This window comes from Calonectris borealis, chromosome 4 (assembly GCF_964195595.1).
Source record: "Calonectris borealis chromosome 4, bCalBor7.hap1.2, whole genome shotgun sequence".
Taxonomy (NCBI): Eukaryota; Metazoa; Chordata; class Aves; order Procellariiformes; family Procellariidae; genus Calonectris; species Calonectris borealis.
Window position 1 is genome coordinate 68,701,378 of NC_134315.1, and position 12,040 is coordinate 68,713,417.

The window sequence follows — 12,040 nt, forward strand, 5'->3', positions numbered from 1 at the left end:
TAATCACTGATGATTTAGGAAACTTTGCACATGAGTTCAACTAAGTCCCTCTTGCAGTATTCCCCGCTCCTCCCCTCTCCTTGTTAAGTAAGAATGACATTAGTTTTCACTCGGTCTTTGGATTCTTTTTAAATCTTTAGTGAATGTCCATTTCTTTTCTAGAAGTTATTATTGAGTCCTATATTAACTTTTTACCTTACTTCTTTGACATACTGGAGCGTCAGTAGAACAACATTCCTGTTGCAGAAAATTCCTAAGACTCTGAGAGCTGGCACACATTATACGTTCAGCTAAGTGGTTTCATAAGTGCAGATTATACTAAGGAAAGCTTTAAAAAACGGACAATTAGTGCTTAAGAAAAAAAAGCACCGTGGCTCAAGTGATTGGAGTGGCTTTTATACTGTGTTATTATGTGGATTACAACAGCTTTTGCAGTTACATAATAATATTCATACCAGGTCAGACCAAAAGCCTACCTAGGCCAGTATCTGAGAGGTCAGCCACCACCACACACTAAGAGAACTGGCCAAGAAAAAGAATACGGGTTTGGACAACTCAGACATCAGATTGGATCTTGGGTTTGGATTAGGTTCTTCAGTCGACTCTGTTAGAAGAAAGACTCAGCCTATTCTACTAGGTTGGAAATGGGATTGGGAATGGCTTTATTCCCATTGCCAACAGGATTTCCAGTCTGCTTAACTTCTTGATGGCAAACTTGTAAATGACCAGTGACTAATAACACCTCAGAGGAAAGGAAAGAGAATTCACTATTTATTTTTCTCATGAATGCAGAAATACTCCCTGGAGTAAACCAGCATTCTTCAGTAACAATTATCAGTAACTCTTCATATCAGTAACTCTTCATATTCCAAACAAACTCTTTCTACAGATAAAAGAAAGTTCTCGTTTTGTATTCTGTCTGGTAGAGGGCAAGGAATAACTCTTCTGTAAAATACATAAAACAAAAATAGCAATAAAAAATAGTCACCAGAAGCCTGAGCACACTGAGCTGCCTGCAGAGACCGGCACTGAGTAGCGAAGGTGTCTGGTTTCCTCCTCTGCTGCACGAAACACAATGGCCAAGACCTCCCAGAACTGAGCTCACAACCCAAAACCTCAGGGTACAGGAGGAATCATCCTGTTCTCGGCCGAAACAGAGACAGCAACGTAATGAGGGACGGATCTACCCCAGTGAAAAACGCACAATGGGGCCGCTGGGTAGCAAGTTTCTCAGGGTGCAAGTGGAGGAAGGTGGCTGCTCTGCATTCTAGCACAAGTGATAAGAGTATTTGAATACTGTGGTCCCTACGTGGCAGTAGATGATCCCGACCTGATGAAAGGCTTTATGATGCATTTTAGCTGAGAGGCCCACATGGGGCATCCTTCCCTATCAAACTTTGTCTAGGCTTCCCTTAGATGGGCACCGAAAGCCTCCTAGGAAACTCAACTCTTCTGTTTTCCCAGTTTCTCCATCTTCTGTCTTCATCAGCCCATTACAAAGTCACTGCAGTTGACCCAAACGGAATTCTGCTCTGATCTGGGCCTAAATCCAAGAATGGGGAGGCTCTGCTTTCAGGCACATGGAATAGTGTGAGCACGCACTCACAAGTATCCTTTGCACACCCTCCATGAGATGCCCAGGGCCAAAACCTACGCTCACACTGACTCTTCCTACTCCACCCTGAGGTCTCATAAGAAGTGGCAGCTCCTGCTGTACGTTTACAGAAAAGTCTCACCTCCAAAAAAAATTCTTCAAAAATCCCCAAAAAATCTCATACTTATGTCAAGAGACCATGAGTTGGACCAATATAGGGAGAAGAATTCAGAAGCAAATACGTAGTATTTATCCAGTGTATTCTTTAGCTTCCAACAATTTTCATCTCAGAGATTTTAAGAGCTCAGAACTAAACCTCTCGAGTTCTTCTCACATTTCAGAACAAGGAGTCTCCGATCAGGCACCTTTAAATTCAGTTTCTCTCAGCAGAACAACTAACTCCACCCAGAAGTTATTTATAAACTATTTTGATCCCCACTTTTTCAACTGAACTGGAATCCCCTGAGAAATATTGCATTTCTATTTTAAAAGGCATATGTGTATACTGCTTGTATTTACTGGTAACTAACAGTGGAAAAAATGTCTTTCTGTATGCCTTTTAAACATACTTAACTGTCATAAGAAAAGAAAGAGCCACCTATTGTTTATTCATTCTTCCAATATTTAGCTTGAACTAGACAACTCAGTGATTCAAACCATTACACAGGAAACGAGACAGCTTTGAGTCAGTCTTGTTTATCTTTCTATCAGACTCTTGAAACAACTGAAACTTAAAAGTGTGAAGATACATTTGAAGTATGCTTCATACTGGAAATCAACAATTTAAGAATGCAAAAGATCCTTCTTCTTTTCTTCTTCTTCTTCTTTTTTTGATTTTAAGCAGTATTTTTGTACTAACAAAAACCAATTCTTCTGAGTTTTAGGTGGAAAATACACTCCCATACAACTGAGAATACAAAAGGAAAGAAGCCAAAGAGAGGATCCACATCATGTTACTGGTTTGTCCTGCGAGAGACTGATGACTCCTGTGATTAGAGAGAGTGGTTGCAGTATCTGCTTACCACCTCTCAAGATGTAAGCCAGTGCAGGCAGCATCAAAGTCATTTACAAGGCTGTCTGTCAAGCAGGAAGTGGGATCTATTCAATCACATCAGTTATTCACACCTAGAGAATCCTCACGACATTTCTTGTAAGCCGCTGCTTTACAAGTGAAATAAGGAAAGCGCTAAGGGAGGGAAACGCAGGCAGTCTCTATTGCAGTCACTTAATTTCCCACAAATTTAAGAACAAGAGGGCACCTACTACATTTTATATTTTATAGCCCATTCAAAAAAGCTTATTATACTCACATATCAATTAAAAGAGATGTAAATTTTGTAATTTACCTAGTTCTAGAAACAAATACTTTAGCTATTATTAAGTCTTTTGTTCAAAAGACTAAAACAATTTTCCAAAAATTGTAATCAACTGTTGTCTAAGAGGAATTAATCTAGGCTCTCGAAATGCCCTGCTTTATTATCACATTCTCTAGATTGCGGCAAGCCAGTCTTTGTGCAGAAAAAGCAGTTTTGACAGAGGTGAACAGCTAGCTCTGTGTCTAGACTTCTTCAGCTTGGTTTTTGGAACAAATATTAATCCCATTTGGTTTCCTGACAGCAAATGAATCAGATTCCTCAAAGAATTTAGATGCCGATGTTTTCTTCTGAAAACACAAGGAGGACCGATACCCTAACCACTGGGGTTTTTAATGGGTTTTAACTCCTCCTTGTGCTTCCTCTGGTTCAATTCATCTTTTAATGTCTGTTGAACAGTGGCACTGCTTCACCAGCGGCAGAGGAAGACGACTCAGTTTCAAACCTGTCATGCAGGGCACTCTAAAGGGGAGATACAGCTGCAGAAACCTGAAATGTGTAAGGAAGGGTCTAACCTCTGTTTCCACTTCACAAACAAATATGCTTAAGCACAGATGTTTGTTAGAATAAGGTACAGCACCTCAACTCAAGAAGAACATTTCTGACTGTTGTCTCAGAAAGGAAGGAATTGCTTAGACCTGAACACCGGGCAGGATCTCAGATAGCTTCTCTAAATATTTCTCATCGGCTAGCCCCAAGTATTTCATCAAGCACTCTCACGCCAGGTGGCTCTGCTTGGCACGCTGACTCCTTGGCTCCCACCACACGCAGCGAAGCGCACTGTGCACTGCACACCAAGCCAAAGTTATCAGCACAGGATTCTGCTGTGGATAGGAGGCTCATATGAGTCAGGGCTTTCCTTACCACCATCAGCTCCACACTTTCAAATTAAGTTCTGTATATGTAACCGTACATGAGAAACTGAGGGTTTGGGGCAGTTGCCAAAATACTGTCTAGATGCTTGCGCAATAGAAGCAAAGTGGAATGATTTCTCTCTACCATTCTTATCCAAGTTTAGGGACACTTTTTTACTTTGCTCTCCAAGTTAAGATGATTTATACTGATGTTTCAAGTCACAGATTTCAAATAATCCTCAAGGAACACAATTTGCAATAACTGAATATTAACTGGCCAAAGAATAAGAGTTACAAACAAGTGAAATTTGATACGGCATTTTCTACCTTTTTTTACCCAGGCACATCAAACAAAAAACAAATGCACAAAATGAGCTATCTCAGTTTTTAAAACCTTCACCATATCCAGGTAACTCACTGCTCAAACCACCGGCCAAATCCCTCTCAGTTTATTTTAAGGGAAATATCTTGAAAGCCTGGTTCCCTGCCTTCAGAAGCTTTCCATGATACCAAAGATGCAGCACACTTTTGTGAACACAGTGCCAGAGCGCTGCGTTAGTTTTTTATTTGAATAATTGGTATAGTCAATCATCCTACTAGATATGTAGGAGGCTACACCACTCTATCTTAAGTTAATGGAACAAATTGTATCACCACAATACTACATTAAGAACATGCATTAACATGGTCATTCAAGGAAAACAACGTGATTCCCACAAAAACCACAGCATAGCTAATCATAAATATAGAAATAGACATATATATTCAACGAGTAAAATACAAAATTAAAAAACACCATCACATTTTAAGAGGCCAAAGGCATAGAACTGGTAACTAGTGCTGTCATCACAGAACTGTAAGTCTGGTAATTCCTGAATATACTTGAAATTTTGACAAGGGGGTATTTTCATCAGCCTCTTCACAGACGACAAATGCATATACACATACATGGTTATGTTGAGATATGCAATTCACAGACGCTCAGCTTGCAACGCACCGGTAAAACCTGAAAACGAGTTCTCAGCGGATTTAACATCGCAGCTCACTTCGGCCTCGGCACCGCCGAACCCACGAGCCAGGCCGGGCCAAGAGACCGGGCAGATGCAACAGGCGCTACACGAAGCGGAGCTACCCGGCACTGCTGCCGGCGCCACCGCCGCCCTCCCTTGTCCCCTCTCCACAGCGAAGGGCTGGAGAGGACCTATGTCCCTGAAGCGGCTGGAGGGGGACCCCAGGGAGAGGCCGGAGAACGCCAGTGCAGAACTCGCTGCCGCAAAAGCGAGCCCCGCCGGCTCAGAGGCGAAACCTCTCGGCGCCGGGCCCCGAGCCGCCCCCGCAGCGAGCCGGCGTCTCCCCCCGCACCCCTCCACTCACTTTTGGTGGCGGCGATCAGGTTTTTCCCATCCTTGAGCAACTCCTTGATAAACTTATTGGTCTTCTCCAGCTCGGCCTCGTGGGCTCTCACCCGCTCCCTGAACCAGGGGCTGTCCAGGTAGCAGTCGCTGAACTCCAGGGGCTGCAGCCCCATGGCTGCCGCTACACCGGGGCTCGCTTCCCCGCCAACCTCTCCCGGCTACTTCACAGCAGCAGCGACCTCCTCGGCAGCCGAGGCGCAGCGGCCGTCCCCGCGGCGGTGAGGCGGATGCCGCGGCCACAAAGGGAGAGCAGCAGCAGCGGCGGCGGCTCCCCCCGCGCAGGGTTGGGCGCGGGCAAAGGCGAGACGAGCGGAGCGGAGCGGAGCGGAGCCGCCCTCCCCGCTGCGAGGGGCGGCGCGGCAGAGCTCGGCGCGGCAGGGGGGCGCCCCGCTCCCGGCAGCCCCGCCGCCGCCACCGCCGGGCCACGCCCTGCCGAGCGGGGCGGCCTGCCGCGCCGGGGCCCGCCCAGCCTCCCGCCCCGCGGCGGCGGTTACACAAGGCTGGGCGCCGGGGGCGCGCCTGGGCTGGCAGTCACCGGGGGAGCCGTCCGCTCGGGCGTTACGGGCGTCCCCGTGCGGGGGGCTCGGGCAGGGACTCCCCTAGCAGCCGCCGGGTCTCCCAGGCGAGGTCCCCCTTGTTCGGGGGGGCTGCGAGGGGGCCCGGCAGGGCCTGGGCGGGTGCGGGCGCGATGCCGCGGCTGGGCGGGAGAGCCCGCACCGCAAAGGCAAGGGCTTGTCGCAGCAGGCCGCGGGCTGCCTGTCCCCATCTGGCAGGGTGGGGAGGCCGCCGGGTTAGAGCTGCCGCGGGTGGGTGATTCACCTCGCGGAACCGTCCGTGGGCTTTGGGAAGGGGCAGAGCAGGCTCTCGGTGGAAGAAGCACAGAGCAGCGGGCGGGCTGCTCGATCCAGAGGCAGTCGTGGTGTCGGTGCCTGCTCTGTGGGGGAGGTCTGCCGGCCGGGGAGGCTGGCATTGCTCGCCCGTCCCTGTCCTGCTCGTGTGCCTGGCCGTGAAACGCTGAGTGGCATAGATACAGCCTCACCCGTATGTCTTCGTTTAATAAACTAATACAAACAGTTCTCATGAACAAGTACTGCAGCAAGAGCAAGACTTTGAGAAGACCAGTCAATGCTGAATTGTTTCGGTTAAGAATATTAGGAAACTCATGAAGAAAACTGAAAAGGTTTATAATTATACTTGTATTTATAATTTAGCTATAACTTTGTGGTTTTAATGGTTTAACAGCAATTCATAGTGATTTGGTAGGACTTTTTTAGATTATTGGGGTATATATTTTAGATGTCGTCTTTGGGAGTAACTTCAATCTATTTCATTTTCTGTATGGTAGCAAATTTAGTGTTAATTCCTGCTCCTTTTGAAGCAATGAGATTTGGTGTAAATTTAAATGAGTTATTGTTGGGCCCATAGTTAAGCCTAGTCTGCATTGGCCAGAGAAGCAAAATAGAGCTGTCTTTTTTGGATATAACTTACATTTTGAAGACTCGCTCTAAAAAATCTACTTTTATCTTTCTTCTAGAAAGTAGCACCTAAGATTTCTAGAAATAACTGAGATGAAGATAGCTGGCAGTGTTACTATCAACCTTCCTCTGTATGACCCCAGGCAGTGACCTGCAGAAGTCATGTATGGAAATAGGTGGCACTTCAGGAATCTCATTTAAAATTACTCCTGTTTGCAAAATCAGTGTATCAGGTGGGATTCAATTTTGCAAACATTCAGGTTTATTAATAACTATCCGCTTGAGAGTCTGCTTCACAAATCAGACTGAGAGTGTGTGTTACCCACCTGACAGCGATCACTGAGCTCAAGGGAGTAAGCACAGAATTTCGTGATCAAAGATCATGTCCTTATTGTTCATGTAGATGAGGAAAATAAGAAAACACAGTTGTGTAAACAAAGGGGTGGGGAGAGGGGGCTTAGCTTAGCTTGGCACCAACAGAAGTTTAGATTGGACATTATGAAAAATGTCTTTCTGAAAGAGTGGTCAAGCCTTGGAACAGGCTGCCCGGGGAAGTGGTTGAGTCACCATGCCTGGAACTATTTAAAAGACGTGTAGATGCGGCGCTTAGGGATGGTTTAGTGGGCATGGTGGTGTTGGGTTTGACAGTGGGACTCAATGATCTTAGAGGTCTTTTCCAACCTTAATGACTCTATGATTCTATGACATGGAGGCTCATGCGTAATAGTTCCTGTAAGTAGTCGTAAATACGAGTGTGGCTGCTCCAAATCAGCTGCTACTTAAAAGTGCAGATGATTTGCCTGAAATCACAGCAGGCCAGGACATGCTACTGAGAGCAGACCCTGAACATTCAGCCTTTCATCCAAGTGTGCCACCTGCTAGATCACATTATCTGCTGTGATATTTATTTTCTAATATTATTTATCTGAGAAGTTGCTATGCAACTCAAAACTCCGTTTAAAAAGAATTTTAAAAAAACACCTTAAAGAAATAACAAACAATCCTTATCTCTGTTTAGATTACTGGAACAACATTTCAAAAGTAAGTATGCCTTCCATGAATAGTTTGTTTACTTTGTCTTGTGGTTGTCTTCAGGATTAAAATTATTTTTCATGCTTGTTAATAGTTACTGTAATTTTCCTATTATAATTTCACTGAAGTGTTGTAAAGTAATTGGGTTGCATGCATTGTGTGGAGTTGCTTGTATTCAAATTTTAAAAAAAGAAGAAAGAAATATGCATGTTTAGCTTAGCCCTGAGTTTTTTAGCTGGCAAAAAAATTCACATTTGTCCTGCCATGACAGGCCCATTAGAGGAAATTGGTCCACCTACCTCAATCATGTAAAGTAAAAATGTATTCCATTCTAGCTGTAGCTAAAAGGAGCAGTGGTAGTCCAACAGAAATACATACATACACATAACACATTTTTCCCGGAAGAAAAAGAGTTAACTTGTATTTACATAATAAAGCAAAGACACAAGTTCACTTTTACGTTGATATTCTATACTGCTTATCCAGTATTGGTATCCAGACAACATACTGGATTCCCACCACCAAAATTATTAAATATATCTTTTGACCCACCAGTTCAAAACATTGTCGGACCCTGAAATAGCAGAATTGTGATTTAAAAAAAAAAAAAACTGAGATGGAAGACTGAGGAGAAATAATAACCCATTAATTTAAATGGGCAAAAATTACCTATCTAATGAGCAATAAAAGGAGTTGCACTTTCTTCACTAATTAAGGCTAGAAGTTTTTTTTATATCAGCAGTTTAGAAAATTCTCTTCTTTTCTGCCATTCCCTACTCAAGGTCATCAAATTTTACAACCTTCTTGTAGCCTCTTTTAAGAGACTATGACATAGATTGACTATGTGAAACTCTGGCAATATCCTGACCATATATCGTGTATTTATCTTTGGTTTGATTATTTTCCCTTGACATTCATTGCAAGCATCGTTTCAGGAAATACCCTCTTCAAGTCATTTTATATAATAGGCATATACCAGCATAGCATATGTTCCGTTCCATCTTACCTTCCTTACGTTCTTGTCTGATTGCTTCAACATCCTGATTTTCATGAAAGACAGTGTTCTGATCTGTGGCTGATTGTGTCTCCAGTCTGTATGTTATAGGGAGATAGGTTAGAAATTAGTGAACTTAACTTTCAGTTTTATTGACATTTTATTACAGAGCATTGATACTGGCTCCCTCTATTTGCAACACGCAGCTGTGTTGAGTTGTTGAAAACATCATTAGCAACAGCATCCTTCCAAGGTATTGTAATTTCTTCTTTTGTCTAAGCACTTTTACCTCTGTTAGGAGAAAAGTCCTGTCATGGGTTTATAGAGTTTCTTTCTAACTCCCGTCTTGCCCATGCCTGTGTCATCCCTGTTGGCTTGCACAGTCTTGGGGGGCCTTATGCATATGTGAGGTACCGCTAGGCTGCATGCTCCCTCTCCTCTCATCCATCAGCAGTGCAACTAGAAACAGACTAATCTCTGACCACCCGTGATGCAGACCAACATTATTTATTCTACTGTCAACCAATTTGATGCTTATTATGGCAATCGCATATAACTGATAAGATGGGCATTCCTTTATGGCACTCCTTTACAGCACAAGCTTTACCCAACAAATTATTTCAGTATGCAGCTGTATGCTTTGTCGGTGTTGCAAATGTTATGTGGCCATTTTTTTTTTCTGAAGTGTTCCATTAAAAAGTTGTATGAGATTAACAAATATCCTCCCCAGCCTTTGAATTGAACTGACTCTTGCGAATTGCAAGGATTTTACACTGACGCTTCTTAGTAATGCTCTCCCACAAATGGGTCAAATTAGCACACAGTACTACTTAATTTATGCTTAAAAGTAGGCACTATAAAGCATTTATGCTATCCATCTGGCATTTGCTCTGACCAAAAAAATAATATAGCTGAACAAGTTTGGAGAATCATGGAGCTACAGAGATACTGGCTCATTACAGAATCTGGTACAGTCCAGCTCCTGTTACATCTCACTGTCCACAGGTGATAATTGCCTGTACTTTTTTATTTGTTTTTTTTTTTCTCTCTCTCTCCATATCCCACAGGTGCTAATATTTTCTTTTTCCCCATACTATCATCCTTTAGCTGGGAAGCATAATTAAGCTAAATTCAGAGAAGCTTGTTCCCCATCTGTAATTTAAAGTTCATAGCTTTTCTTTCAAAACTGAAGGAAGGCTTGGGAGCTTATTGATACCAGTTCATTTAATAAGATATTACACCCTCCTTTAGAGCTCAGTTCAGATATTAAATATTTGATACTTTCTGACACTAGTATTTGTACATCCTCATGGACTTCATCTAGCCCAAGTGCTTTACCAGTTCTTATTTTATGTTTTTCTAGCATGTCTTTCCTCTATCAGAAGTTGATTCTAGTGTCATTCAGGTTGCCTGTTCTCAGTTTTTTCCTTTGGGTCACTTCTCTCAAAACATTTGTAGGCTTCTCCCCTCTTTATAGTATTATACAGTAGTAATTAAGTTTGCCGTGGATTACAGTTTAACTGCTACTGTGTTTCATTTAGGCTCATGTTCCCCCTCCATATGTGCTTCATCTTGTCCATTTCATCTTGTTCAAAATGTTGGCCTGACATTTTCAAGTGGTACTCATTTATTTCTCAAAAGTGAAGGCATATACAATATCCACAGCTGTAGAAGCCTGGAAGAACTGCATTCATGCTTTAGAGAAGGAAAGTAAAGATGAACAGCTTCCAAACATTTCATAATTGGTAAACAACGCCATGGCCTGTTCTTGTCCCAGAAGTAGGACAAGACCAAATGAACTCTGCCTTTTTTAGAAGAGATCTGCCCTGCATGTGGTTGTTCCCCGGGGCAGGCAGCCTGCCAGAGAAAGAAGGTAACTGGTGTCGTAGGCATGGGCAGGAGTGAGATAAGGGACTAGAGATGTGGAGCAAAGCTCTGAATTTTGCTCCTCGCAATCTCTGTTGCTGCAGAGCAGAGTCATTAGTCAAAGGTCCAAGACAACTAGGACTTGTTTATGACTTAAAACTAGATGGTGTGAATGTTGTCCTCAACTGCCATTCTTAGGACTTGCCAACTGTGGGGAAATAATGGAAGATTGGGGAGCAGTATTGTAAACACGTTCAAGTGACTTGCAGCTGGGGTGTCAAAAAACACATATATCATACTAATTGTCGTTTGGCCTTGTGTGTTGGACAAGTAGAACATCTGTGTTTAAATAACATAGGCCTGTGATAGACTCAGGGGCACCCTATTGAACATGCTTGAGATTCCTGCCCTGCTGTGAGAAACATCAAAGCACAGTGTTAAACTAAGCCTGCTCGAATCCCTGAAATACAGGCAAAAATAGCAGGTTCGGTGATCCTCTAGCAGGGACCGAGGTCTGTGGTGCCTGCGTCCCCGCCTGTGTGCCTCTGCGCCTCTGCCTGGCTGCTGCTTTGGGGATCCCCAGGTTCACGAGGTAACAAAAATAGATTTACTCTTTGCATTTCATCCGTGGTTTTGTGGTTGTTCCTGCGTCCTGCCTGTGTCAGCTCACACCAATAGTGGAATTAAAATTAAATTTTAGGAACACCATAACTACAGGGCAGTCACAGGCAGTGCCTGCACAGCATGCAGTTCTTACACTACCTCTGGTAAACATTTAAGGTGGTGTAGTTATCTGTAGAGCAGGTCTGAACAGCATCGAACAGCAAGGGACTGGATTTAGCATGTGGGTCGCTTCTAGTCCTGTGTTCGTATGAGCTGAATAACCAGCTTTAAAAGATTGGATGTGGATGGAGGAAGAACATGGACAATGAAAATACCTTTATTCCACAGATGTATATAGATATGAAGAAAGGGTAAGACAGCTTCTAGTCAATTCACCATGTTTCACCTGAAAAGTAACAAGCTAAACTAGCATTAAAAAAATACAATTGTTTACAGTTTTGTCTGTACTTTTCTCAAAACTTTTACTTACCGAGAAAGTTATGACTTTTCTTTTAGTTGCCTAGTGCTTCCTTCTTGTCACTTTCTAAAGCATTAGCTTTTCTGTAATACTGGTTTCTGGCATTCTATTTTTTTCTTGGTTCTTAAACATGTAAGTCTCAGTTGTTTCTTTCAGCAAATGTAAAATAGGTGAATGTCCACACCTTAAAACTGTAGAAAAAAGCTTGGGGGTGGGGGGACCTCTTGTCACAAACTGAACAGAAATAAAGATTAAGCAAAATGATTTTTAAATCTTGCTGTGCGCAATCCCGCGTTAGGCCTTACGGTCCTTGAACGCTGTCCGTTAAGGAGACGCGCACCTCCCGCCCCTGGGGC

General features: G+C 43.4%; 1 protein-coding gene across 1 annotated transcript in view; it reads right to left on the reverse strand.

The window, feature by feature from the left end:
• Window positions 1-5,556, reverse strand: part of ARHGAP10 (Rho GTPase activating protein 10) — a 155,763-nt gene extending 150,207 nt beyond the window's left edge. Inside the window, exon 1 of the mRNA XM_075150004.1 lies at window positions 5,196-5,556. Within this exon, the coding sequence (XP_075006105.1) occupies window positions 5,196-5,349 (154 nt within the window). The 5' untranslated portion in view covers window positions 5,350-5,556. The remainder of the gene's footprint in view (window positions 1-5,195) is intronic.
• Window positions 5,557-12,040: the final 6,484 nt, after the last annotated feature.